This window comes from Trichoderma evansii (assembly GCF_050947405.1).
Source record: "Trichoderma evansii strain SZMC 28006 chromosome Unknown GGI43scaffold_15, whole genome shotgun sequence".
Classification (NCBI taxonomy): Eukaryota; Fungi; Ascomycota; class Sordariomycetes; order Hypocreales; family Hypocreaceae; genus Trichoderma; species Trichoderma evansii.
Window position 1 is genome coordinate 862,728 of NW_028145191.1, and position 25,297 is coordinate 888,024.

Consider the following 25,297-nt stretch of genomic DNA (forward strand, 5'->3'; position numbering starts at 1 on the left):
TTGAAATATTCCACCAACCATAATGCCCACACTTGCAGCTCTCTATTCTCGGGGGCCTTCCGATTCGCTATCCAGAAACTGGGGAAAAGCCAAGGCCTCGGAAAAGTGTAGAGTGCGAGGAGAAGCGTAGCAATGACGGATGTTTTTGCGGATCATCTCCATGGCTTTTTATCAAGGTTATTTGATCCTCATATCCTTTAAATGCTCGCGTCCTTTCCCTGTGCGCCCAGCGGAAGAATCTGGGAAGTCTAGTAAGGCTGCTGTTTGGGGTATTCAATTGCCCTACTGTCTGGGATTCTTCCATAAGGTGTAAGACCAGCACCATCATGGTTCGAGCAACACAGTTGCTGGCGTGGCTCGCCGGAGTGGCGTCTACAGTGAACGCTGCTGCAATTGAAATTGCTCCAGAGGCGTAAGTAATTTTCTTTTTATGTGTATTTGCGTGATTGAGCAGTGTTGGTATTGATACAGATTCTAGGCTTGCTGCCCGTGATCTCACTGCGTCTCTGGATGCCAGTCTCACTTTCGGCCAATGCCATCCTGTTGTCCGCAACGAGGATTTTTGGATTGAGACAATTAAGCATACAGGCGTCTCTCCATTTCTCAATGATTCCTCATACGCAGTTTACCGTAATGTCAAAGATTTTGGCGCAAAGGGCGATGGCAAAACAGACGATACCGCGGCTATTCAAGCGGCGATTGATGGTACGCATTTACCCAACTCTAAAAATTAACTGCTTTTCAACTAACCGTTTCAGCTGGCGGACGTTGCTTATGGGGATGTGGTCCGGGAGATCCTCCAGCGAAAACACTCAAGCCCGCTCTCATCTACTTCCCCTCTGGAACTTACAAGATCTCACGAACTCTTAATAGCTACATCTTCACACAACTTGTCGGCAACCCAATAGACAGGCCAGTTCTCAAAGCCGACAAGAACTTTTCTGGTCTATACCTCCTGGACACTTTCCCTTCTCCAACCACTTCACCATTCCCTACTACCATCAACCTTTACTATCAAGTACGAAACTTCGTATTTGATACAACCAGCGTAGATGTCAAATCAACTGTTGCTTGTGTCAATTGGCCTTCTGCTCAGGCCGTGACTCTGAGCTTCAATCACATGAACATGGCTCAAAACAGTTTGCACCAGGGTGTTGTTTTCAACGGAAGCACTGGCGGAGGCGGTGGTTCTGCTACTTTCATGGGAGATTTGGAGTTTACTGGAGGTAACATCGGTGTAAGTTGACCGCTTATCTTTCCAAACACCATAATGTTGGCAGGAAATTGACAATGGCAAAATATCTGTGGTACAAATAGATCCGATTGAATAACCAGCAGTACGCTATGCGTGCATTGACGTTCAACAATGTCAAGACCGGAATACAAATTGACCACATTTTCACTCTGTCCCTACAGGGCGTCAAGTTCAACAATGTCAACGTTGGTGTCAATTTTACCGCTCCGCCAAATAACTCTGTAGGATCGGTCATCCTGATTGATTCAGAGGCCACCTCTACAGGCAACGTTGTTGTGTCACAACATACTGAGAACGCAGATGGTTCGCTCATTATTGAGAACCTTAAGCTCAATGGCGTCGGCCATGCCGTCGCTGATACGCATGGTAGTTCTATCCTTGCGGGATCAACTCGTTCTACCACAATCAAATCCTTCATCCAAGGCACCGTGTATAAGGATCAGACCACTGGCAAATACCTCGAGACTAGCGGCTCACTTTCGCGCCCCCAAGCTCTTGTAGACTCCAGCGGCGCTTACTGGACCAAGTCGCGACCTCAGTACGAACAGTACAGCTCTGGCTGCTTTTCCAGTGTCCGAGATTTCGGTGCTACGGGAGATGGAAAGACAGATGCCACCGAGGCTATCAACGCTGCACTCAAGGCTAATGCCAACCGAAGGATCACATACTTCCCTGCTGGAAACTACCGCGTCAGCGGCACTATCCATGTCCCTGTTGGATCCAGAATTGTCGGTGAAGTCTGGTCTACCATTAGCGGTAAGTACGAATTCTAGATCAAGACATATGGAAACATCCGCTAAATGAATGTCACTGTAGCAATCGGAAAAGCGTTTGAGGATGAGAAGAATCCTCAGGTTGTCTTCCAGATGGGCACCACTAGGTCCCGTGGCATTATTGAAGTGAGCGACATTGCATTTGACGTAGCAGATGTCCTCCCCGGCGCCATTCTTGTCGAAAACAATGCAGCGGGAGTTAAACCAGGCGATGTTGGCCTTTGGGACTCACATTTCCGGGCTGGTGGTACAATCGGCTCAGCCGTTGAAACCAAGTGCCGTTCTTATCCCCAGTCCCCAATCGATCAGTGCAAAGCCGCATTCTTGTTTATGCATCTCAAGTCCAGCAGCCAGACCTACTTGGAGAGTGTTTGGGGCTGGTCTGTCAACCGTGATCTCGATGGTCTGAGTGGTGCTACCAACGGAACCAGCCAGTCTGTTGCTGTGGGCCGAGGCCTTCTGGTGGAATCCAAACTTGGAACCTGGCTTGTTGGCACATCATTTGAGCACAATGTACTTTACCAGTATCAGTTCGCCGGTGCACAAAACGTTCAAGCTCTGATGGCACAAACGGAGACTGTATACTGGCAGCCTGCACCTGCGGCTCCCTCGCCTTGGACGTGAGTTTTATATCCCTTATCTACTTATCCACTACTTAACAAAGCTGATTGATGTAACAGGCCTGATGCTCGATACTCTGACCCTGATTACTCCAACTGCGATGGAAGCTCAATCCAGTGCTTCATGGGCTGGTCTCTTCGCGTCGTAGGCGGCAGTGATCTTACTTTTTACGGACTGGGCTTCTGGCAGGTAAGTTTGCTCCTTTGTGCTATGCACATATATCATTCTCAGTGAAACAAAATAATAACCAATTGTGACAGTTCTTCAATGGTCTCAGCGGCGTTTCAGGCCCGTACGCCCAAGATAACATTGTCTCCATCGAGGGCCAGCCGAAGCGATTGAAGATTTTCAACCTCGGCACGCACTTGGTGAAGAATATGGTGACTGTGAATGGCCAAGCTACTGCGCTGAGCGCCGATAATAAGGGTGGATGGGGCGGTCTTATTGCCGCCTATCTACCATTTGCTTAATGCCCGTTATGAAGATGCTACTTTTTTAGAGATGAAATATCGTTCTAATAGATTAGATCATACGTCGTAAATTATTTGCATTCGTCGACTACCAAAGCAAGTTTGTATGAATATGTATTTATGATTGCCAGATCATATCCACCCTGCCTATGTGACAAATGCCGGGACAAGTGCCGTTCACGGGTGATGTATGAGTTCACATAGCGATGTTGGCCTAATAGGATCCAGCTAAGCTTGATTACACAGTACAACGCGCGCGCGTATTATAGCGTATATATCAGCATTTAGCACATGTCACTATGCAAACGTGGCCACAGTCAGCAGCTAACTGACCTATTGACTCGAACTCTCCTTTTAAGAACACTAACCAAGCACAAAGCGGTAATATAGGTAGCCTATTTCCAAGCCCAATGTTTACCCTGCTTACCATGAAGCATTTATCTCCAACACCGCCTGCCGGATCCCCTATTCCAGCTTCCGCTTACTACAATTGCTCCGGCAACCCGTTTTTAACCTAGGAGTGTTTGTATAATCTTAAACAAGGGTATTTCGCGGGAACCCTCCAGGAACCGGCAATCCACTGCAGTTCATCGGAGCACAAAGACCCCGCGTTACCGTCTCCCGAAGATCTTCTTGCTCCCTCTACCAATCAAGACCTTGCCAAAAGGAGGCAAATTACTAAGACCTAGGATGACTGCGGGGCAAGCTTGCCAGTGATGTAGCTACATGTAGCAGTTGCCTATTAAATCGGGGTAGAGGTGTCAGGGGCTTCAATCGAACTTAACTTCGTCTACATAAATCAAGGTTCAGCCTTCTGTACGCCATACAATAAGCTTTATGGTTAATTGATTAGCCAAAATATATAAATTCAGATAGTATGATGCTGGTCTCTTCAAACAAACAAAGCAAGATGCTTGCTTTCCAAGCCTTGATGGGCGCTGCACTGGCAACCAATGCAGGCTGGAAATTTCACCCTCAGACACGTGGATTTGCATCTGGTGGACTGGTGAGTCTTACAGCTACTCAATCTGTCTCCTGTTTCAAGACAGGGTACTTTCTAACTTATATATATCGTACTGAACAGAGCAACTTTCCAACGCCATATAACTTGTCGACTTCACTAACAAATCACGACCCTGCTTCGACTGATGGTTCCTTCTGGAGCTCTTCCTTCATCCATGGCTCGGATGGACGAGATTATCTTGTTGTTTCAAACGTCGTATCTGGAATATCGGTAGGCCCTGCTTCCTTTGTCGAGATATATCGAGCTTCAATCCTCGATCTGGAAGATACGTCTCAGTATTCGCAATATGCCCGCCTTACATCCGTAGGAGAGACATTTGGTCCCACCGGCATTCTCAATTTCACGGCTCCGGGCTTTACGTATGGATCCACCAGCGCAACAGATCCTCTCTCTGGTATACGCACTTCTAGTAACATCGCAGGCGTGGATTTCGATCTCACTTTCGACCTGTCTTCACCTCCTATACTCAACGCTGGTACTGGTGTATTCCACGTTGCAGGTGGAACTAATTTCCAGTGGTCCATGCCGGCCGGGAAAACAACAGGCTGGATATCAGTCAAGGGCAAAAAAGTCAATGTCGACGCAAGCCGGTCTTTAACGTGGTTTGACCGACAGTGGGGAGTTTTCCCCGCAAGCTTTTCATGGTTCGAAGTTCATATTCCAGGAGGGGCGTCTGATGGAACTCAAGATGAACTCTACTCCATCTGGACTTGGACCGACCCTATCAATGGCAACAAGCAGTTCGCGACACGCCGAACAGGAGAACAGGCAGAGCAGAGCGTTGTGCCGGTCATCGAGAAGGTAGCATCCAGCAGAACCTTTACGTCGCCCGCGACTAATATTACCTACCCTCTCGACTGGACTATAAACATCTCGGGTGGACCGGAGCTGCGTCTGTCCAGCATCAGACCTGATCAAGAAATCCAGAGCGCCGGGGTCCCTATCGTTTCTTATACCGGATTTCTTAATGTGGTGGCCACGTACCCCGGGGGGCGTACGGTTCCAGCATTTGGCTTAATTGAGTCGCTTTAGGTGCCTATTGTAAAGACAGCTACTACTATAAATCAAGAGTGGATGCGATATCCATAGAAAGGGCTACAGGGCACTACTATAGATAATCGATTATCGCGGGGCGGATCCGCGATTTTCTTGGCAAACTTTAATGTTTATCGTATGTAATGCCAGTAGTATTTAATCTTCATCCGTATAAGTAAATTTACAATATGGCAACTACAGCAAGACGGAATGGCATTGACATTTCTCTGCCAGCGTTACAGTGTCCGCCGCTCCCTCCGAGGCAGGCTTCCGAGGCAAGCTTCCGAGGCAGGTTTATGGCGTTTTCCCCTTAGACGCCTTTTCACAGTCTATGGCTTACATCAAAAGGCTATTCTGTTGGTGTTCCGTGCCTGCCGTTGAATCTCTGTCGTCACTATAGGCGTGCTTATGAAAGAAAAAGCCATACTTCCGCAATCTTCATCCTATTAGCATTCAGTCCTTACCTTCGGCAGTTAAACTATTCTTTCCTCGGGAGCTATAGCCATTGCTTCCGGCCGTGGCAACTAATAAAGTCGAGTCGAGTTGCTGTATTATAAAGAAGCTGATCACGAGCCTTGGAGTGTAACTTCTATGGCCACGCGTTGATGATGTCGGTGGCAACGATTGGCTTTTGTGGCACAGCCTTCCGCCTTATGCTTAAGAAGACCGCATCTCCCTACCAAGTCTTTGGGTCTCTCTCTCTTGCTTTCACCATCTCGGTCAGTAAATACTGCTAAACATATGCAGCAGTACAGTTCGCAATCACGATGACAATATCACTTTATTGAACTTGCAGTCCTACCCAAGCCTCTCGACCAACTAATGCGGGGAGCTTATAGTACATGTATGTGAGTGGCTGTTTGCCAACCAACATGCCGGCCATCATCCATCATAGATGGTTACATCAATGATATAAATCGAATTGAAAAAGATTACCCTCCATTGAAAAAAATGGCTGATGCAATGGGCCACCTGATGCGTTTATGTGATCGTGGGCTTCGATAATATGTGCCTACTGGTCTGCCATTAACATGCAGCCGGCAGCGCCGGAACGGCTCTTAACCTCCACTGAGCGGGAGAAATTTCTCAAATGCAACCCTTCAGAGGCAAGACTGTCTACCAATGACTCGTGAGTTCAATCATAATCATGTACTAATTGTTTTGCAGAAGCTGATGAGACGAGGCATACTTTCTTAGCCATTGCGGCATCCGATACCCGCTCCCGCCATTGCCGCTAACAGTCGCGAAGTCGCAACTCATGATCCGGCAAAAAGGCAGTCTCACAGACTTAGTCAACGTCGCGTACCTGTTGACTAATTATTGACAGCGGTAGTTGTTGAGTCTCTTAAAAAAGAACAGGAAATGGCACGGTTGGAGTACATGAGCGTGTATTACTGCAGCGCGCCTGGGCGATGCTACTGTGAATGGGCGAGTTATCGCATTAAGTTGCTTTGGTCAATGGGAATCCGTCACAAAAGAAGATATCGCATTTTTTGGCTATTCTTCTCGTTCGTTTTGCGTTGATTGGTATGACGTCGTTAACGTAGCCATGTTGGCTGATATTTCGGAAAAAGAAAATTTTTGGTCACATCCCGACCACCACCGAGCCGCTCTCCGCAGAATGTCATCAATCTCGCCTTGGAAACAAGCAAGAAAAAAAAAGATCGAACAAGGCCATTCCCGAACTGCAAACCATCTCCGATATGCGGCATGCGTTAAGCGATGCTTCGGGACATCCGCACTTACAAGCCGGGCAGGACTGTTGTCTCTTCTAGTCAACCAGGCGAAACATCACACAACTTTACTCGCTGCCCAACAAAGCAAGAAGAATCGGAAAACATTCGGATTTATCGTGTTACTAAGTAAGGCGCATGTTACTAAGTAAGGCGTTTAGCGCTGGGCGACACTGACTGACCCTGGCCAACTCATCACACTCGCTAAGAAGAAATACAAACTGTCATTGGAGAGAATTTGCGATCCCGAGATTTACCGAGCCGTTTAGAGGTGTATTCTGCGTTATGCATGCAACCAGATCAAGCATTATTCTCCTCATTGGGGCTCTTCTGTGCTTCATGGATGGATGGACGAATGGCAGCGAGTTAACCGAGGAAATGACCAATCCCTGCATACATTCGGTTAAGAAGCAACAAAAAACAATGACAACGGCCTAGCCTGATGTGAAGCTCAAGGGTCTTGGCACCCAAATGCAGCTAAAATTTCAAGTGCACAAAGCACCAAGTTGTGATGTGCTAATGCACGACGACTGCCGGAGGTCCCGGCGCCGGCAGATGGCCCAATGCCATAACGATCTTTAATCGTTCGGCATTGGGAGAGTGGCATGCTATGACGTCGTTTTGCTGGACTGCTCTGATTTTTTTCTTTCTCACTGCAAGGCGAATCATCAGATGACATCGATCCGATGAACAGGTTTGCACGGCGCGATGGCCGAGGGTATGAGGATGGGATGGTTGTCGAGATTGTTATAAAAAAGGTCGTGCGCTCCGCGTATCTGGATGTGATTTAGCTACTCAGCATCAGCCTCAACAGCCTCTTCTACATTCAAAGCATTCAGCTTTAAAAGACATAGAAGCCTCTTGATCAGCATCGCAACTAATAATTCGATACCCAACACTTAATTACATATATACCCCAAAAGCATCGTTTCTAGCTCCGGCAGCAGCATTTGCATAATACCCGATAATAATCACCAACACCACTTATACCCAAAGCATCAACCATTAATCTTATCAAAATGTTCGGTTCTCTGGAGCACTCCACCCTGCGATACATCGCCTTTGCCAACCATGTGATGGTTTTCATCTCTTCGGCCATTAACACTGGTCTTGTCTCTTGGTTCCTTTCCAAGTACGACTACCGTGGTGTCGACATTGTCTACCAGGAAGTCATTGTATGTCTTGGCTCCAATTATCAATATCACTACCTCAAGTTGTAAACTAACATCTTCTCTTTCTAGACTGTCATCACTCTGGGTTTCTGGCTCGTTGGCTCAGTCCTTCCTTTGATTGGCCGATACCGCGGATACTTGGCTCCTCTTAACTTGGTCTTCTCTTACCTCTGGCTCACTTCCTTCATCTTCTCTTCTCAAGACTGGAGCAGCGGCAAGTGCGGCTTCGGCAAGCCTGGTGAGGGACACTGCTCTCGCAAGCACGCCATTGACGCCTTCAACTTCCTTGCATTGTAAGTGCCTTGACAACTTATACACTATAAATAGTTCTCTTGCTAACATCTACATCCACAGCTTCTTCCTTTTGGCCAACACCATCGTTGAGGGCATTCTCCTCCGCGCTGAGTACAACCGCCCCGCTGCTGACCCCGTCAACAAGGAGCTCTCTGCTGGCGCCAACAACGCTTAAGCAACAAACTTCTATATAATTGAGAGTAGCAGCGGCACGCTTTCGCTCATCTACACCAACAGTCAATCCGTGAACGCCTACAGGTGTCTGTGCACGCACTAGCATCTGGGGCAGCCAGAAACGGTTACAGTACTTTACAAATAGAGAGATACCAGATTAGAAAAAATTGGAGAGATTTTGAGTAGTGGAGTGCATGGAAAAAATGGGCGGTTCCCCATATTAATGAAGTTGCGAACGGATGGGGATATGAAAGACCCATAGATAGATTCGGTCGTTAAATATGCTTTAGTCTTTCGTTAATGATAAATGATACCTTATACCTCAAAACAAAATATTTCTTACAAAAAACTTGGTGTTTGACTCTACAATTCTGCAGAGTATATTCATGGAGTGATTATCATACGACAGAATTCAAAAGAGCATTTTCTCTAGTTGCATTATCAAGTTGCTAAGTCGCATTGTGGAGCCCGGGAGATCGTCAAAATTCTGGGCCCCAATGAGCACCTGACAGTTCTCGTCTCGCTTCAAAGTAAATACTACCCTATGCGCTGGTTATCACGGGCCAAGCATTTCGCTAGCAGTTAAGCTGCAGCTGGGGTGGAGACGAATCACTTCATTGGCTTGGAGGTTTTGAACATCCGACTATGCATAAACATTCCGGGATCTTCGGAGGGGATATTCTGTGCTCATAGTGTTACTTTGAACTACAGAGTGTTCATTTTGCTAACACTGTCCATGCCTGGACGGATGTGTAGATTGGGAACAAACTACTCTGTAGGTCATTGAAATAATATGGTTCATGAAAATTGGATTTAAGAACCTACGTAGACAGCGATATGAAATGAGATTACAAAATAACAGCCACTGGATTACATGAGCAAAACTCTTTTATATCAGTATCGACCGCTTACTGGGAGCCAAAGTATATGTAAAATCAGGCTCCTATAGATGGCCCAATACCAGTATTTACCCAAATAACTATACTGTCAAGATTATTAATCTTAATTACCCCAATAGTGTTACAAAAGCCTACGGAGTGTATGAAATTAAACAGGCAATTCATATTCATTTAAAATTTTGTCATATTGGATTTTTACGTTATAATTTTTCTAGTGTGTTTACTGCTGGGTAATCCAGACGAGAAGAACGCGTGTAAATTGAAGTCATGCGCCCCAGTTTTGAGCAATCACATAGACAGCCAATCAGCTATCTGGACTCCATAATTTCTTGCTCATTAAGTGCCCCAAAAAGTGAAATAATGGGGTGAGCCCGATTTGTAATTGCCGGTAGCACTCGGCGTAGGACACACCGAAGATCAGCTGTTTCCAGCCACATATCACACGCATCCAGCCAACCGCAATAAGTCTCGGTGTAAAATGATTACAGGTCACAAAATAGATATCAAAGAAACGCAGCATTACACATGCCCTATGTAATCGCCCGTAAATTCTGGTGGCAGTCACGCATATCACACACCAATATAGCATTTCGCCCGCCATGTTTATCTAGACAATTTGATCCTCCGTATCACGCAAACTGTTACGTAGAGATACTTGGCATATCCTGGGAAATCGCATTTGAAGCCTTCCTCTGTGGCGCTACAAGGCATACTTACAGCTTTGGGCTCAAAACTGATCATACGGAAGAGGTAGAAGTAGAAGCGTGCATGCACATGCACTCTTCATTTCTACTTGGGCATGGAAACGCCAGTTAAGACTTCTGGTAAAATGGACTTGGTGTTCTTCCCCTGCAGCCAACAGAGTATTAATTCTACAGCTAGCCTCATTATGCAATGCAGCGGATATCCGTTCTAGCCTCTATGGATAGACGCTTCTCGTTGTACGCTTTTTTTCCCCAATCAAGTGGGTAGCTTCCGCCAAGAAAGTACTTGCCGCTTTAGGCATTTTCGTGAACAATAGTACCTAAGCATTTCTAGTAAGTCGTATATGCAGGAGTTGGCCATAGAAGACAAGAGGCAATATAAAATGCGTACGCAATCTACTGACAACAGATTACGGCATTGAATTTGTAATGCAACATTAGTTCGCAGGCAATAAAACTGGCGATCCTGTTTGCTCACGTCTAGGTGCAATATCTTCATCTATACGGGGCTACTATAGTCAAGGTCTAATTTTGCATGGCCTATTCACAGCAATTCCATATTTCTTATTTCTATCACTTTCAGGAAACCTGTCGTATTAACTGCTTTCTTATTTAGAAAGGAGTCTGCACGAAACAGGATGACGAAGCTCATCTTCTATTTTCACGGCGAATCGGCACAATCCTAGCTTGACAAGAGTAGCCTTTATCATCACATTGAAATTATTAGAACAAATTATCATTACAATCTGAACATGTATAAAAAGAAATATGAGCTCAAATACAGCTACATGCTGCTGGATATATGAGTGATTCGCAAAATTCCGCTTAGTAACCGCACGCAATCAGTACTCGCTCTATAGCCATGACCAGACCCTTTTATTCGCATAACGAAATGTATACAGTGGTATTCCGTGCAAGGGAAATTGATGTACATTCTCGTAACTCAAATAAAAATGTCCACTTCAGTGACAACATAACAAGCGCGCGGCCGGTGTTATTTCAATTTGATCTTATATACTCCGTAGGCTTTTGTAACTCCGTTCTATTGGTTGACGGATAAGAACAATTGGCGGATGTCTCTAAACCCGACCTCCGTGCTCCGCCGCAAGGAAAAGAAAGAAATAATCATCAGCCCGCGGAGTGGAACGCTGTGTTGAGCGTTGTAAGAGTTGATTTGTAGGAGACAGGGTTATTAGACCCCCTTGAAATTAACCCTTCCCTAACGAATAGGGGCAAAACCCAAGGCACTCAGCTTGAACATGTAGTTTTCAATAGTAAATCTAGAGTTTTTTTTTTTAATCCTAGGGGGGTTTTCAGTGGAGTTATGTTCAATACTGTGCGTCTTGTGTTACATTGCATCTCTGTCTGGCCAATCAGGGGAGCTTGTCAGGGTTATTGTAAAGAGCTGAGACCTCGGCTTTCTAACCGTTTACAGGAACTACTACAACATTGATCTGCTACAACAGTGGGGAGAGTTATTAAAAATATGGCATCGTTGATATGTAATGATGTGTAATGTCCTTGCCCAAGATGAGATATTTCCTACCTACTGGTACGCACCCTCGAAATAAAACAATCGCAAAGTACCCAAGTAGCGTCGTTATACATGTAGAGATGATTGGGCTATAGTAAGCACTTTATAATGTATTATACATAGGTATATGTAGTATGTTTAAAGGCTGTTAACAAATATATTTATCTATCATAAAGTAAATGTAATTGGCACTAAAAAGGCAGGACGTATTGAGTCAAGTAGCTATAAGTGTAGCATTATTATCTTAACCCTTTTGATATAAAGCTCATGTGCTATACTATAATATGGAGTGCCCTACTTATTAACTATAAAATAGTGCGTTTTTAGTATGTGTGCTATAACTTAGCGAGCGCTCTTTTCCACTGAAATATAGCGTACTATAATATTGTAATATTTTAGCTACATACACGTACATACCTTATAAGTAAGTGAAAATCGCGTAGAAATAATGAAAATTCCACTTTTTTAGATCCTCATTACATGTACTCTACGATGGATGCTTGATAATCTGTTCCTATGTTTATAGAGGCCTATAAGGTTAAAACACCGTATTATTGTATATAAGCGACGTGGGCGAATGCTCAGCTTCAAAGTTTGCAAGTGCTGACTAACATCATGACAAGCTTCCCCCGTGTGTATGTGGGTTTAATGCGGACTTGGCAAATGCAGATTTCCTGGATAGCTCCCGATCCGCGGAAATGAGGGTATCCGGAGGCCCTCTGCCGCATCAATACCGCCGGCCAGCTGGCCCCATGTACTGAAAAGACAAAGGCTACTGTCTCAGCTAAGCGGATAGGCTATCCCTACAGATTCCCTCCTGTATTCCCTAACGGGGCCAAGTGTTGCACAGTGGCCTGTACGAGCATGGACACCACATGCTATTCTTGTGCTGTGCTTCCCCATGGACGGAAACTCCGGCCGTCGGGTCGGTTCTGCTTGACGAAATATATTTTGCCCTGCAAATGGCCCTTCGCGGTCGGAGTTCCACCACTGTCCGATGATGTGGTGAGCTTGGAATGCCAAGATTGTATCCGTACACACACGTACTGTCTTACGCTGAGATGTACCTTGATAAGCTTATGCTGTAAATATATAAATGAGGGACAGACTTCCGCCACTGTCAAGAACTCTAAATTGCATCAGACGCATACATATTTGACCTCCAGAGCTCATCTTTTTCACATACCAAGGCATCTCACAAATGGCGGCCAAACCATTCAAGGTAGTCATTGTTGGCGGCGGTACGCAGTTTTGCATCTTAAACACTAATATTTATGAACTAACTCTTTCAACAAGGCCCTGTAGGGTTACTAGCCGCGCACGCTTTGTATAAGGCGGGCATGGAGTTTACCGTCCTCGAAAGGAGCCGCCAAATCGCAGTGGACGTGGGTGCCAGTCTAGTACTAGGGCCAGGTAGTTTGCGAGTTCTTCATCAGCTTGGTCTGCTCGATCAGGTGCAAGAATTGTACGCCGAGTTAAGCCATAAGAAATGCTTCACTCCAGATGGTCATCAGTTCAAAGATAACCCTGATGCTTTTGTTGAGGCTAAGAAGAAGTAAGTACTCTACCAGGCGGCTCGACAACGTTCATCCATCGAATGATCTAACTCAAGTTTTCAGCCACGGCGGTTCACCTTGTGCTTTTCACCGCGCAGAGCTTGTCCAGTCCCTCTACGATCAGCTGCCAGAGGAGCTCAAGCCCAACGTTCTAACCAACAAGAAAGTGAAGGACGTTCAATCTAATGAAAGTGGAGTCAAAGTCTCCTGCGAGGATGGAAGCGTATATGAAGGTGATCTGGTTCTTGGCGCAGACGGCGTAAACAGCAAGGCTCGGCAAATCATGAGAAATCTCGCGCTGCAAGCAAATCCAAATGCAGAATGGGACCCTGAGCTCCCTTATACATCCAACTATCGTTGCATGTGGGCGAGTTTTCCCAGACGTACAACTGCTGGACAAGGATTTGAAACACAGAGCAAGGACATGTCTATCATGTACCTTAGCGGCAAGGATCGCGGCTGGATATTCCTTTATGAGAAGCTACCAGGGCCGACCAAGGAGCGATCATTCTACACCGATGAAGATGTCAAAGCAATGGCCGGCAGGTTTGCCGACTTCCACCTCGATGAGACCATGACAGTGAAGGATGTGTTTGCTGAGAGGATGACAAGCGGCATGTCGGATCTGCAAGAGGGTATCTGCAACAACTGGGGCTGGGGTCGCATCGTTTTAGCGGGAGATTCTATCCATAAAGCGTGCCCCAATGCTGGCTTAGGTTACCAAAACGGCATCCAAGACGTGGTGTCGCTGATCAACCACTTGCGGGAGCTGGTAGCTTCTTCAGGACCCTCGAAGCGTCCCAGCGTCTCTTCTCTGGAGGCCATGTACGAGAAGTACAGAACCGAGCGATGGGCGCCTGTCGGTCGTGATGCGTCTATATCTGCGAGCGTTACACGAATTCACGCTTGGGCTAATCTCTTGTACTACGTGGTAGCCCGCTTCCTCCTGGTGCCAAACTTTACAGACAATCTCAGAGCCAATTGGTTAATGGCACCGGCTGCCAGAACGGCTTTGGCTTTTAACTTTTTGGACGCAGAAGAGCCTTTTACCGGGCGTGTTGCCTGGGAGCATCCGTTAAAAAACGTGTTTTAGGGTTACGGCTAGGATCGCTTACCAGGATAGGGCGAGGACATGGAGAGCTGAGAGTTGTAATATTTAGAGGCACAGGGAGCCATGGCACGCGTGTATTTTATTCTCTAGACATACTGTTAGTATATTTATTCTAATCGCTTGCGAATTGAACGCCTCTTCGAATACAACGACTTATATTACGGGACTTTTATAGAGATAAACATAGCTCTCTATTAGCCTTTTTACTTGGGATATCATTTACCCCATTCAGTTAAAAAAAGAGTACAAGTTTGAGTCTCTAATTGCTTCAGACGCTTAGGTCAGCAAGAATTGTCAGAATAATGTTGATCCAGACACGTTAAAATAAGAAAGTGCGCCAAGGATCCATCGTAGAGTAGCAGGCATCCAGCCGCAATAAACATATTGTTACGAACCAATCACAGAAGATCCCTCGAAGAAGTATCTCCGGAGGAAACTTTGGACTGATAACCAATCATGTTTAGGAAAAGGTGGCTCACCCCCTTAGGATGCACTAAAGAAGTGAGCGTGTAACACCAAGGTGCCAGACTCACCTGCTGCATAGATACATTAGGAAGGGAGCTACTGGTAACGACTTACTATATGAGTCTGTTTATTACGCTTCATTATACATGGCTTAGATGGTCGTTTGTTAACACTGTATTGACATAACAATTAGATTGGTTATCCATGGCCATTATATCTACACCTTCGAGATATTCGCGGAATACACGAACAGAGACAGCTAAGAAGTGTTGACACATACAAAACTAAAAGCCTCGAAATGAACGCGCAGCGCAATCTGTATAAAAAAGAGCCACCCAAAGCCACTTTGAAACGATGCGCCAAATGCTCTTCAACTCGGTGTTGCTCTCGTGAATGCCAAAAAGCTGACTGGAAAGCCCATAAAAAAATTTGTGGCAAGCGAAATTCTCGTCTGGAGCATTCCATGCCTTTCACTCGCCCTGACGGGGGTACATGGCTTCACGACGCGTCTGAGGTTGGCGTGTACACGCTGTTGTCTATGCCTACCATCTTCGTGTTGAGGATACTTATACTCTTGACGGTGAGGCGATGGAGGGATACATCTATAATGATGGCAATCCTGACTACCGACCTAGTTTACGCAATTTCCTGAGAAAGGCTGCCTGTAGTCCCTGCCTGTTGCTGCATTGGTGGAACGGTGAGAGAAATATAGCTTATGAAACGGAGTGGCCACTTCTATGATGCGCTATCGAGAAGAGCGATATTATCGGGCAATACGGAGATCCCCAATTACGAATGCTAGCGCAGGTGGTTTATAAGCGAGGGCCTGGTGGCAGCGATGGAATGCTAATATGCAAGATGTTGGCGTTACTGGAGCAGGGGTCAACGGGACCAGGTATGTGTGGAGTCATGATCGATGATACAACTATTGGAATGACGGATGTCTACTAGAGAAGTATCGCCTAGCTACGATAAACATGCGTCTACAACTAGCAATTCTAAAAGCAACAAATCTAGGATTCTAGATCATGGGTTCCGCGGAGATGCTTATCACTGTTACTTGTGATTACAGAATTTGTTCTTGAACTCATCTCACTAAGACCCATGAGATTCGCGTAGACAGAAATGCCAGTTATATATCGGCGTTTGTGACTAAGCGTATTTGACAACTAATCGGGAGCTGTTATATATACGGAGTATTAAGAGCTAGAGTTTGCAGGAGATTATGGATTGAACTAGTCCATATATTTACGTCGCCTTGGGCCACATTACCAATCCTTCTCCTACATACACGTATGCAGCTACATGATTATCTGCGAGTCATTATTAATTAGTGCTAAGGTTGAATATAAGCGAGGGACTAAAGTGCGATAACACCGCGCGGACTTACTTCCTTTTTATTTCCATCCCCATAAAAGCACATAAGTTTATCGTTTTTTAAGGTCTATTTACATTAAATAATGAGAAAGAATTTCACAGTTTCGAATGTCATGATTCTTGTATAAAGAAAGGCAAGTTCGATCCCGCTACGTAGGTCATAGAGATTGTTACACGTGAGTATGGGAGATGATTTCGTCCTCGTGGGCTGGATGACAAAAATATAAAATAATTAGATAGTAATATAATGAGATAAATGTATCTCACAAATAACTACCTGGCCGATATTACATGAGCTATAGTTAACGCACCCTTTGTTTCTCTATTAGAGAGTAGAAAGTGAAGAGAAGAAATGCTACAACGTGTAGTGTTATAGCCAATGTTCGAAGACGCCACTAAAATTATTTAGCCACCCTTATCACAAAGAGACAGTCGTAACAAGTGCTACTTTGAATTATTGTTTGCTGAAATAAACAGAATTAAAAATATTCCACGCTATTCTGCAAGTGGATCCAATTTTGCGCGATTTCTGTTCGCGGCATCACATGCAGCTAATTGTAAAGACACCTTGTCTGAATTGAAATCAAATCAACTAAAAATGTTTACATCATCAGTCAACAGTCTATACGCGCAACCAACTTCTGTTATTCAGCTGGACATTTGCCATTTGTAAACGCATTCAAGCCACAGTTGCAAATTCCAAATTGCGTTAAGCGGCAAGGCCATTTCCTCCGGCTCGGAAATATTACAGCATCGCAGTTATGACATTGATAGAACTGATATGCATAGTACCTTAATACAGACTGACGTAGGAGTCGGCCGATTTAAGTCCACCAAGCGGTATTTTTTCTAACTATTTGATGTATTCGATTTGCACTAAGATTGCACCTCGGAAGCTAGAGTGTTTAAAGGCCTGTTCTGTCATTATTAATGAATATGAGCCAATCATAGGCCGTCCGACTAATCAAAAAGTCTCTGAATAGTAATCAGCTATTATAATTCCGCCGCGGCTGAAGCTCATGGCGCCTGCATAGAACCTTCCAAAAAGTGGGTCCCAGTATTCCTGCGGGCTTTTGTTTCTGTTAGTTGAGCGATCCGCGAATTAGAGAGAGCAATTTATGTCCGCTGCGGTGTTACGGCGTTTCCGTAAGGCCGCAGTTTTCACTTGTCCGTAGGATCGCTGTTCGACGTCACGCAAAGGCCGCGATGGCTCATGTTGCCCTGAACGTAGGAGAAGTCCGATTGAAGATTAGAAATCTCAGAGTTTTTGATGAGTATCGAGATGGCAACAGATGGAAGATTTGGAATGTGTAGTAAAATGCTTCGACGGAAGATGGATATAAGGAGCCAGAATGCAGCGATGTTGTGCTTCCATCCTCATCTTCAGACTCACTTCAACAAACACTACTACACACAGCTACAAGCAACTCAACAATCAATCAAAAAGAATCAATCTTTTGATTTCAATTAAACCCTTTTATACAAAATTCCATCAAACTACCAAACATTCACAATGGCTGGCGATCTCGTTCTTGTAAGTCTTTATCAACCCCCCAAGTCTTATACAATTTTGAATCATTCAATCCCTGTACTTAGTCATCATCCTTTTTATTAACAATGTTTCTTTACTTAGCTCACTGGCGGCACTGGCATGATTGGCTTCAAAACTCTTGTTGAAGTCCTCAAGGCTGGTTACAAAGTCCGCGCCGCTGTCCGCAACCAAGCTGGCTTTGACCGCATCACCTCACTCAAGCAACTTGCCCCCTATGTCTCAAACCTAGAGAGCATTATTGTTCCTGACATCACTGTTCCTGGGGCTTACGATGAAGCCGTCAAGGGCGTCAAATATGTCGTCCACGTTGCTTCTCCGCTCGTCCAGCCAGTTGATACAGAAGAGGACTTTGAGGCTGAGATCATTCAGCCCGCCATTCGGGGCACAGTCAGCATCTTGGAGGCTGCAAACAAGGTGACTGGCATCGAGAGGATTGTGATTACTGCCTCTATCTTGTCCATCGCTTCTTTTGAGACTATGGCTGGTGGATCTAGGGTTGACGGTATGTCACTTTTTTGCCCCTACTCTCAGGCCTTTTATGGTTGGAAGAGTATATGCTAATAACCCTATTAGAGAAAACTCGCGCAATTAACACCGCTTCACCCTATGCATCACCCGTCAACGCCTACCAAGTATCCAAGGCTCTGGCTTATGAGGCTACCCAGAAATTCATTGCCGAGAAGCGACCCGCTTTCTCCGTCGTCAACATCATGCCTGTCTTCGTCCTTGGTCGCGATGACACCGTCACCGACGCTTCAAACATTGCCAAGGGCACCAACGGCTTCCTGATGGGCCCCATTCTCGGCCATGCTCGTGATCAGCCTCTGATTGGTGCTGTCGTTCACGTCGACGACGTTGCTAAGATGCACCTTCTGTCCCTGGACTCCTCCGTTGTCAAGGGCAGCGATGATTTCATCGCATACTCAGCTCCCACGATTGACTGGGCCGATTCGTATGAGATCGTCAAGAGACGCTTCCCCGAGGCCTATGCTGAGGGCCTCTTCAAATTCGATTCTATTCCCCGACCGATCACAGGCCCAGTCAATATCGATTCATCCAAGGCTGAGAAGACTTTTGGCGCTTTCAAGTCATTCGAAGAACAGACAGTCTCTGTTGTAGAACACTACCTCGAGCTGATTGGTCGCAAGTAGACACTTCAAACGATGTTGACTTGGTATAGAGACATTGGCTCACAAGGGAATTTTTCTTGGATTTTTTGTTATGGGGTATATTCAACCAATCTGATATACTTAGACTAAACTAGCGATAAATTTATATGATATATTTTTTCAATGTTGTGTATTAGTGCCAGCGTGGCGGCCCCAAGAGTTGTGTTTCACTAAACCACCACTGATAGTTGAGAGATCGTCTAATGCAACACAAAGCAAGCTAGAGTCCATCGTAGACTACTGCACGTGAGAAGTAAAGTACATAAGCGGATAAGTAGACAATTAATAACTGAATCAAGTAATTTGTATTGAATCGCATAACGCTTGCTTAGGTATGTACAATATCATCAGTGGCACTACTAAGATGCCCAACACTCGGCTATATACACTGCGTAATTTTCCTACGCCCAAATTTTCGCCCTAAAAGTTTTCATACAGGGATAATACAGATAATTTATGAAACAAGAGGTTGGACAAAGGCAGCGGCGGTGTCTGCGTCCTCAGCATAAGTCAAGTGCGGGAGCAGAATGATGTCTCCGCCAGCGCAGATGTTGTCTCCATCATGGCAGACGGTCAGAACCTTTGAAGCGTCAATGTTGGGCAGAGCCTGTCCGTCCTTTGGATCTCCAAAGAGGACCACCGCGCTGATTTTGGACGCGGTTGCTGCATCCAGGTTGCCAAATGCATTGTGTACGACCAAGCTACCTTGAGAGTAGCCACCAACCACAAGCTTAGTATTCGGGCAGCTCTGTGTGACGGACGTGATTTGGTTGGCCCTGTTTCAGTTGAGTTAGTCTTATGATCTTGTAGTCTGGAAATGAGAGGACGAGTAATAGGGACGTGACTTACAAGTCAATGCCTGGCTGAACAGCTCCAGACAGGAAGCCCTGAACACTCGCAGGGTAGTCAAATCCTTGAACACCAACATTTGTGCCACTAAGTGCGTTTTCCAGAGAGTGGAAGAAGAATGGTCCGACAAGTACTCCGACGTTGCCAGGGTCGCAAGTACCACGAGCGAACAAGACAGTTACGTCGCCACAGGGGTCGTTCTCAGTGTTGGAGATGTCGAAGAGATCAGCAGCAACGTCTTCACCATCTCCAATGAGGTCACAAGCAGCTGTGACGGTATCGCCAATAGGCATAACCTTGGCCAGCTCTGTGAGGAATGCATTGATTGAAGGCCAGTCCCGCTTGCTGGGAGACTGAACGAAAGGCTTCGGGTAAGCAAAGGCCTGGCCCGCCAGGAAAGCTGTGAGAATGCTTGCTGATCGCATCTTGTACGATGATAATCTGATGTATAGAGAGATATTATGAGTTCACTGTGCTCTTTGATTACTGAAAAGCATGAATGGAATGAAACAGCGGATCCACGGTAGTCTTATAGTTATCGTCTGGTCCAGCTACAAGACTCTCTCTTCAAAGCACATGCCATTCTCCACGACGAGTAGATCTACTAGTCCCAAACTCGGGATCTCAAGACTCGATTGACGAGTAGAATCCAGTCTGTCTACACCCTTTTGCGTTCAGGCATCTCTGGTAGCGCAAGGACAAGCTTCCGGATGGGGCTTGGACAGTCTCTCTTTTTTTTTTTTCACGATGCGGCGCTTCCATTGCTCCGCCAGTAAGACGACGCCCGCCTACCCCCGCGCCAATGCGGGACCAACGACCATCTGCGTGACTTTGCAGACGGAGCATTATTATATCTGGGGTTGAGCACGGGGAATGTTACATTGAAGGAAGTAGTGGTTTGAAGAGTTCCTGATCTCGGTTCTGACTCTCAGCGAAATGAGGGTATAAGCATGATATAACTTCCCTGAAACATCTGCGCAACTGCCGAAAGAACGTTTCAAATAACAGTAAGCTCATACTATTGATATGTAAAAATCTCACCACTTATAGCAAGTAATAATAGTAATAGGTATTTGAGTTACCGGGACAGTTCGGGAGCCAGATGATCTGGGCGATCCCTGTCGCCACCCCCTTGTAGGATTCTTATTTTCCTTCCATGTCTTACTTGTACTACACGTAAGGATCCAAGACTATTTGCAACTGGCGTTGCAGGGGTTGGTTGGCGTATAGCCACACACACTCGACGTCTCTTGACAGCCTATCGCAGAGCATCATCGTCATTCCCCCTCATCACATTTTAATTAATCACAAAGACTTTCGGCATCACAAGCCAAAAGGATTAAAGAGATTGTAAGTTCTGTAGCTCTGCGCCCAGACGGCAAATCCAGAGCCGTCAACACACCCTCAAATGTTGGAGTTCCACGGACCAGTCTGGAAGCACCTCGTCCCCCATTGGACACATACCGCTGCTTCAGCACGGCCGTAACGACTGTAGCGAGTTAATGCGCTCATTATAGTCCCCGTTTCTAATTTTTAATGCGGGTTCTACGGAGAATTGCGCGGCATGATTGTGGCTCTTTACGATCATTCATGCGAGTGGGAATAAGAAACAGGCCATGTTTTATGTTGTGAACAGGCAGCTAAGCACTCATTTGGAGCTCTGAGAGAACTTTTTTCACCGCTACCATAAACATCTTTCCTCTCACAGGCTAGATATGCAAAGAGAAGAGAGATGAGCCCCATTACGTCCCGTGCTTCCTTCGTCCATCCCGCAGTTCTTCTGCTGCAGCTCCGCCAATACCCCGCAAACTAGACGAACTAGACGGGGGCCTCCCCAGAGTCGATACTCAGATGGGTAACGCGCCGGCAGATCGGCCTTTGAGACAGTCATGAGACCGTGGGGTTGGTGATTGTTATGCGCCCTGTCAAGCGGCTAAATTAATTGCTTAGCCTCACCCTCATCGATCCAACAGAGAGTTATCTCGGTACCTGGAAATCCCCTATGCGCGGCGGTAGAGGATGCCTGACATGTGAAACACGTTAAGTTGTTGCCTGGAGATGGGACGATGAGGCTTGAGTGTTCTAGACAAATGCAAGATATTTTCTCGTCTTTCATCTCTTCTCTTTTTGGTCGTGGCCCAGTTATGGTCTCCGGTCTTTATGCCCCTTTTGGCAAGCTTCGACGGCCTAGCCGCGTCATAAGGCCCAATTGAACCTCGCCCAGAAGCTCAGACCGCAGTAAGCTGAGAAAAGTCTCATTCACCTCCCGTTCGGTATAAGATGCTACTCTGAGATGTTCTGGATGAGGGATTGCGGGTCCTAGTGAGGCTTTTTCCAGAACATCACGCACGTGTATCGGAATTTATACAAGGTTGAGGAATTATACAGAGTACGGAAATATTGCATATATAGATGGTGCTCTTGGTCAAGTCTGTTGTGGCTTCTTTAATCCAACTTTGTAGTCATGATACTTTGAGCAGGTGTATCTCGAGCAGTACTCAGCGTGGAGAGGCTGGATTTAAATCAGCACATTTCCTAACCTCAGCTCGCCTCTTTGTGATACTAGACTCAAAAGAGACACCGAGATTAGGAAACCCGCTTTGTAGTTACATCTTTGCAGTTATCATCAGCGCACTTGCATGAAACATCCATGAAAACACAAGATGCTATCTGAATGAGCGTCGTAAAATAGTAGCAAGAAAGTAAAACCCAGCTATCACCCTTTACACGATTTAATCCTGTCTCTCTACTTTGTCATTTACAGCACAAAATGGAAATTGCGTGATCATGCTCGCATGCTACCCCAGTGAAATGGTGCGAGATTCTTCCAATATTTGCCTGTTCCGAGCTAGCTTTTGTCTCCAAGTACGTACTGGAAAGTTAGAGAAGAGGCCGAAGGAAAGACAAAAGTTGGACAAAGATATGCGCGTTAGACGCCCAGTCTGACGGTGACTAAGACTGTTCGATGAGCCGAAATTTTGAGATCAATAAGGCTTATACGCATATGGGAACTCAAGGACACGCAAACTCTCGGATATTTAGGATTCCAGCGGAAATATGGTATAAAGGCATCATTGCTACGAGTCGGCCATTATCCAGGGTCCAAGAGCTGGATATCTACATGTTCTTATCCTTTTAAAAAAAAATCCTATGGTTCTATCGCCTTCGGTATCAGTGCCCAGCCATATCGTCCAGATTAACACGAGCACACATACTCTTTCTATAGGACTTTATCTCCGACTGGCCTTCTACTCCTTGCAGAATCGCTATGAACAGTTAAAGAGAAAACATCACAAAAACACACCCATAAATGTATTCACCAATATATTTAGATTTGTCATTAAAAAAGTATTTTTTAAAAAAAAACCAAGCTTCATATCCTAATCATTAATCCTCAAAAAAGGCGCGAAGAAGAAAAATCAAGGACCAGCCCATGAGTACACGCACATCCGTACGTTCGTTCGTTGGTATATGCGCTCAAATATTTTGCTTCTTCCTCACAAGCCCTGCACTCAACACATTGACAGGGGGAGCGTCTGCATCACCGCCATCATCTTGCTTTGGCTTCTTCCTAACAAGTCCACCGCCCAGTACATTCACGCCACTGACGGCCTCGCCTAACCCTTCCCCTACCGTATCTGACCTCTTTCTCTTAACAAGGCCAGACAAATTATTCACCGGCGCCGCTCCACCATCCGTCTTTTCCGCCGATGGAGCGGCGAGTTCCCGTGTTCCCGTAACATCAAAGCCCCACCGGCTGCCGAGACCAACTTCGCTTAACCAACGGCGAGTGCTTCCGGTGGCTTTTTCCAGGGTCGCAAAGTCCAGGCGCAGAAGCAGCTCGTGCATACGCTTATAATCGGCCTCGTCTAGGATTCTCTCTCCTCGACCATGATGTGGCCAATAATAGTAGGCCGTCGATACGGGCTTGTCTAAGAGATAGTTGCGCTGCTTGGTCTTGATACGTGGCTGGCGCGACTTAATTGGGCCTCTGAGCTTTTTCTTAATCTTTGCAGACTTTCGCTTCTTGGATTTCTTGTCTTCAAGCTCAGAATCACGCTTTGATTTGGTGGGCGTGCCACCATTTTGATCTGATTTGGATGGAAATAGTCTCCTGGGTGTAGTCGCTGGCGTAACATTTGACAGAGTTCTCTGCTTCCTGGGCGTCTCTGGAGCGCCACTCAATGCACTGGTTACGACCGAGGCACTAGATACTGATACAATATCACTACCATCTTGCTTTGACTCGTCTTCCAAATCATCAAACACGGCCCAAATAAACCCTGTCATTCTCCCGCTGGAACATTCTTGTCTGTATGCCATCATCTCCCAAAACATGTCTAGCGTTTTAACGGATTTCCAGCTTCCTGTCGTTTTCATCGCCTTGGTCTTTGTAACCTCTTCGTCTAGCTCATCGCGGAATCGGCATTTGGGGTCGTCGGGGAATTTGGGAATGAGACATCTCGGCGGCACCCAGTCAAATTCCCGAGAGTAGTGTGAAATGCGCTCAAGCGGGTGGCTCAGCGCCCAGCTGGATGTTGCGCCGGCACGACGCGGGATGAAAGCACGGGTTTCGTAGGCGTCTAAGCCAGGAATAAGCAGATAGCCCTTGGTATTCCGCCAAGGCGAGAGACTGCCGCGTGGAGGCGACTCGACGATAGGATCAAGCACTCGGCACCACCACTTGACAAGGCCTCGGTCGTCCAGCACATGCTTGCCAGCATATTCGATACTTCCAGGAAAGAGGTATTGGTCTTGGGCGCGAGCAAACAAGCTGACCACGAATTGCACGTCCTTTCTCCTCCTCTTGTCGACCAGATAGCGCACAAAGGTTGCGCAGACCTCTCGTATCGGGCTAGGAGCGCCTTTTGGTAGCTGTAGCTTGTTCAAAAATCCAGTAGAGTCAGCCTTGGATACAAACAAGGTGGTTGACCGAGCCGTAGTATATATGAAGATCTCGATGCCAAGAATAAGGACCCGTTTGCGCTGCGCAGCCTGCTCTGGTGTATTTCCACTAGCTGAAGCATCTGATGACGAGGTTTCGACGTCAATTGAAACACTCAGAAAGTGCTTCTCGCAATATGTTCGTTCGGGTCGCTCGCCCGTAGGCGCAGAGTAAAGCGCGTCGACTTTCGTGGGGGGTGTGGAAACGTGATGAATGCCGAATTTGTAGCCTTTAGGAAGCACAGCAGCAAGGCGGCCGCGCAGACTGGCGTCTAGAGAGTCTGCAGATGCCATCTGAATCTCATACAACGGTAGGAAATAATCCGAAGGGTCAAGTTTGTACAGAAGAAGAAGAGGGAGCAAGAAAAGAAAGCAAAAGGCGTAAGGCCGGTACCTCCCTCGAGTCGAGTCGCGACAAAACGTCAGATTGAATGCAGGAGCTCCGCTGTACCTACAGCTTAGTTAGCGCTATGGGTCCACTGAAGGCCAGGGGCGCCACATGCCCAAATTGGGAATCAGCGGAGGTAAATAGCGGACAGTAGGGCTGATTTCGTACATGAAATCTAGCTAGGCGCCTGTAGATGTG

At 46.2% G+C, this 25,297-nt stretch overlaps 8 protein-coding genes across 8 annotated transcripts; 6 read left to right on the top strand and 2 right to left on the bottom strand.

The window, feature by feature from the left end:
* Positions 1-37: 37 nt before the first annotated feature.
* Positions 38-3,224, top strand: GGI43DRAFT_100199 (glycoside hydrolase family 55 protein). The gene is made up of 7 exons (XM_083198781.1): positions 38-412; positions 479-705; positions 759-1,237; positions 1,318-2,011; positions 2,072-2,648; positions 2,709-2,838; positions 2,910-3,224. The coding sequence occupies exons 1-7, from the start codon at positions 327-329 to the stop codon at positions 3,117-3,119; spliced, it is 2,403 nt and encodes an 800-aa protein (XP_083059029.1). The 5' UTR covers positions 38-326; the 3' UTR covers positions 3,120-3,224.
* A 687-nt stretch (positions 3,225-3,911) lies between these two features.
* On the top strand, positions 3,912-5,450 carry GGI43DRAFT_409715 (uncharacterized protein). The gene is made up of 2 exons (XM_083206548.1): positions 3,912-4,125; positions 4,204-5,450. The coding sequence occupies exons 1-2, from the start codon at positions 3,997-3,999 to the stop codon at positions 5,173-5,175; spliced, it is 1,101 nt and encodes a 366-aa protein (XP_083059030.1). The 5' UTR covers positions 3,912-3,996; the 3' UTR covers positions 5,176-5,450.
* A 2,310-nt stretch (positions 5,451-7,760) lies between these two features.
* On the top strand, positions 7,761-8,689 carry GGI43DRAFT_100227 (uncharacterized protein). Its single transcript, XM_083198782.1, has 3 exons — positions 7,761-8,086; positions 8,153-8,376; positions 8,438-8,689. Exons 1-3 carry the CDS (start codon positions 7,931-7,933, stop codon positions 8,550-8,552), a joined length of 495 nt encoding a protein of 164 aa, XP_083059031.1. The 5' UTR covers positions 7,761-7,930; the 3' UTR covers positions 8,553-8,689.
* A 4,135-nt stretch (positions 8,690-12,824) lies between these two features.
* GGI43DRAFT_409720 (FAD-dependent oxidoreductase) lies at positions 12,825-14,616 on the top strand. Its single transcript, XM_083206549.1, has 3 exons — positions 12,825-12,929; positions 12,985-13,243; positions 13,308-14,616. The coding sequence occupies exons 1-3, from the start codon at positions 12,890-12,892 to the stop codon at positions 14,335-14,337; spliced, it is 1,329 nt and encodes a 442-aa protein (XP_083059032.1). The 5' UTR covers positions 12,825-12,889; the 3' UTR covers positions 14,338-14,616.
* A 299-nt stretch (positions 14,617-14,915) lies between these two features.
* Positions 14,916-15,657, top strand: GGI43DRAFT_409723 (zinc finger MYND domain-containing protein). The gene has a single exon (XM_083206550.1). The coding sequence runs from the start codon at positions 15,119-15,121 to the stop codon at positions 15,470-15,472; it is 354 nt and encodes a 117-aa protein (XP_083059033.1). The 5' UTR covers positions 14,916-15,118; the 3' UTR covers positions 15,473-15,657.
* Positions 15,658-17,084: 1,427 nt separating this feature from the next.
* Positions 17,085-19,265, top strand: GGI43DRAFT_409725 (uncharacterized protein). Its single transcript, XM_083206551.1, has 4 exons — positions 17,085-17,108; positions 17,181-17,731; positions 17,831-18,251; positions 18,323-19,265. The coding sequence occupies exons 2-4, from the start codon at positions 17,711-17,713 to the stop codon at positions 18,898-18,900; spliced, it is 1,020 nt and encodes a 339-aa protein (XP_083059034.1). The 5' UTR covers positions 17,085-17,108; positions 17,181-17,710; the 3' UTR covers positions 18,901-19,265.
* GGI43DRAFT_409726 (carbohydrate esterase family 5 protein) lies at positions 19,201-20,097 on the bottom strand. The gene is made up of 2 exons (XM_083206552.1): positions 19,768-20,097; positions 19,201-19,694 (listed from the first exon to the last, which is right to left on the bottom strand). Exons 1-2 carry the CDS (start codon positions 20,058-20,060, stop codon positions 19,373-19,375), a joined length of 615 nt encoding a protein of 204 aa, XP_083059035.1. The 5' UTR covers positions 20,061-20,097; the 3' UTR covers positions 19,201-19,372.
* Positions 20,098-23,197: 3,100 nt separating this feature from the next.
* Positions 23,198-25,220, bottom strand: GGI43DRAFT_100286 (histone acetylation protein-domain-containing protein). Its single transcript, XM_083198783.1, has 2 exons — positions 25,215-25,220; positions 23,198-25,162 (listed from the first exon to the last, which is right to left on the bottom strand). Exon 2 carries the CDS (start codon positions 25,003-25,005, stop codon positions 23,245-23,247), a length of 1,761 nt encoding a protein of 586 aa, XP_083059036.1. The 5' UTR covers positions 25,006-25,162; positions 25,215-25,220; the 3' UTR covers positions 23,198-23,244.
* Positions 25,221-25,297: the final 77 nt, after the last annotated feature.

What these genes read in the sequence shown, in the direction of transcription:
- GGI43DRAFT_409726 (XM_083206552.1), bottom strand. Translation starts at nt 20,060, where the DNA reads ATGCCTATTGGCGATACCGTCACAGCTGCTTGTGACCTCATTGGAGAT. An exon ending in GTTCAGCCAGGCATTGACTT is followed by an intron (nt 19,695 to 19,767) that starts GTAAGTCACGTC and finishes CAACTGAAACAG; the next exon opens with GGCCAACCAAATCACGTCCG.
- GGI43DRAFT_409725 (XM_083206551.1), top strand. Translation starts at nt 17,711, where the DNA reads ATGGCTGGCGATCTCGTTCTT. An exon ending in TGGCTGGCGATCTCGTTCTT is followed by an intron (nt 17,732 to 17,830) that starts GTAAGTCTTTAT and finishes TTCTTTACTTAG; the next exon opens with CTCACTGGCGGCACTGGCAT. An exon ending in TGGTGGATCTAGGGTTGACG is followed by an intron (nt 18,252 to 18,322) that starts GTATGTCACTTT and finishes TAACCCTATTAG; the next exon opens with AGAAAACTCGCGCAATTAAC.
- GGI43DRAFT_409720 (XM_083206549.1), top strand. Translation starts at nt 12,890, where the DNA reads ATGGCGGCCAAACCATTCAAGGTAGTCATTGTTGGCGGCG. An exon ending in GGTAGTCATTGTTGGCGGCG is followed by an intron (nt 12,930 to 12,984) that starts GTACGCAGTTTT and finishes TCTTTCAACAAG; the next exon opens with GCCCTGTAGGGTTACTAGCC. An exon ending in TTTGTTGAGGCTAAGAAGAA is followed by an intron (nt 13,244 to 13,307) that starts GTAAGTACTCTA and finishes TCAAGTTTTCAG; the next exon opens with CCACGGCGGTTCACCTTGTG.
- GGI43DRAFT_409715 (XM_083206548.1), top strand. Translation starts at nt 3,997, where the DNA reads ATGATGCTGGTCTCTTCAAACAAACAAAGCAAGATGCTTGCTTTCCAA. An exon ending in GATTTGCATCTGGTGGACTG is followed by an intron (nt 4,126 to 4,203) that starts GTGAGTCTTACA and finishes CGTACTGAACAG; the next exon opens with AGCAACTTTCCAACGCCATA.
- GGI43DRAFT_409723 (XM_083206550.1), top strand. Translation starts at nt 15,119, where the DNA reads ATGAACGCGCAGCGCAATCTGTATAAAAAAGAGCCACCCAAAGCCACT.
- GGI43DRAFT_100227 (XM_083198782.1), top strand. Translation starts at nt 7,931, where the DNA reads ATGTTCGGTTCTCTGGAGCACTCCACCCTGCGATACATCGCCTTTGCC. An exon ending in TTGTCTACCAGGAAGTCATT is followed by an intron (nt 8,087 to 8,152) that starts GTATGTCTTGGC and finishes TTCTCTTTCTAG; the next exon opens with ACTGTCATCACTCTGGGTTT. An exon ending in GCCTTCAACTTCCTTGCATT is followed by an intron (nt 8,377 to 8,437) that starts GTAAGTGCCTTG and finishes CTACATCCACAG; the next exon opens with CTTCTTCCTTTTGGCCAACA.
- GGI43DRAFT_100286 (XM_083198783.1), bottom strand. Translation starts at nt 25,005, where the DNA reads ATGGCATCTGCAGACTCTCTAGACGCCAGTCTGCGCGGCCGCCTTGCT.
- GGI43DRAFT_100199 (XM_083198781.1), top strand. Translation starts at nt 327, where the DNA reads ATGGTTCGAGCAACACAGTTGCTGGCGTGGCTCGCCGGAGTGGCGTCT. An exon ending in ATTGAAATTGCTCCAGAGGC is followed by an intron (nt 413 to 478) that starts GTAAGTAATTTT and finishes TACAGATTCTAG; the next exon opens with GCTTGCTGCCCGTGATCTCA. An exon ending in AGTCTGGTCTACCATTAGCG is followed by an intron (nt 2,012 to 2,071) that starts GTAAGTACGAAT and finishes ATGTCACTGTAG; the next exon opens with CAATCGGAAAAGCGTTTGAG.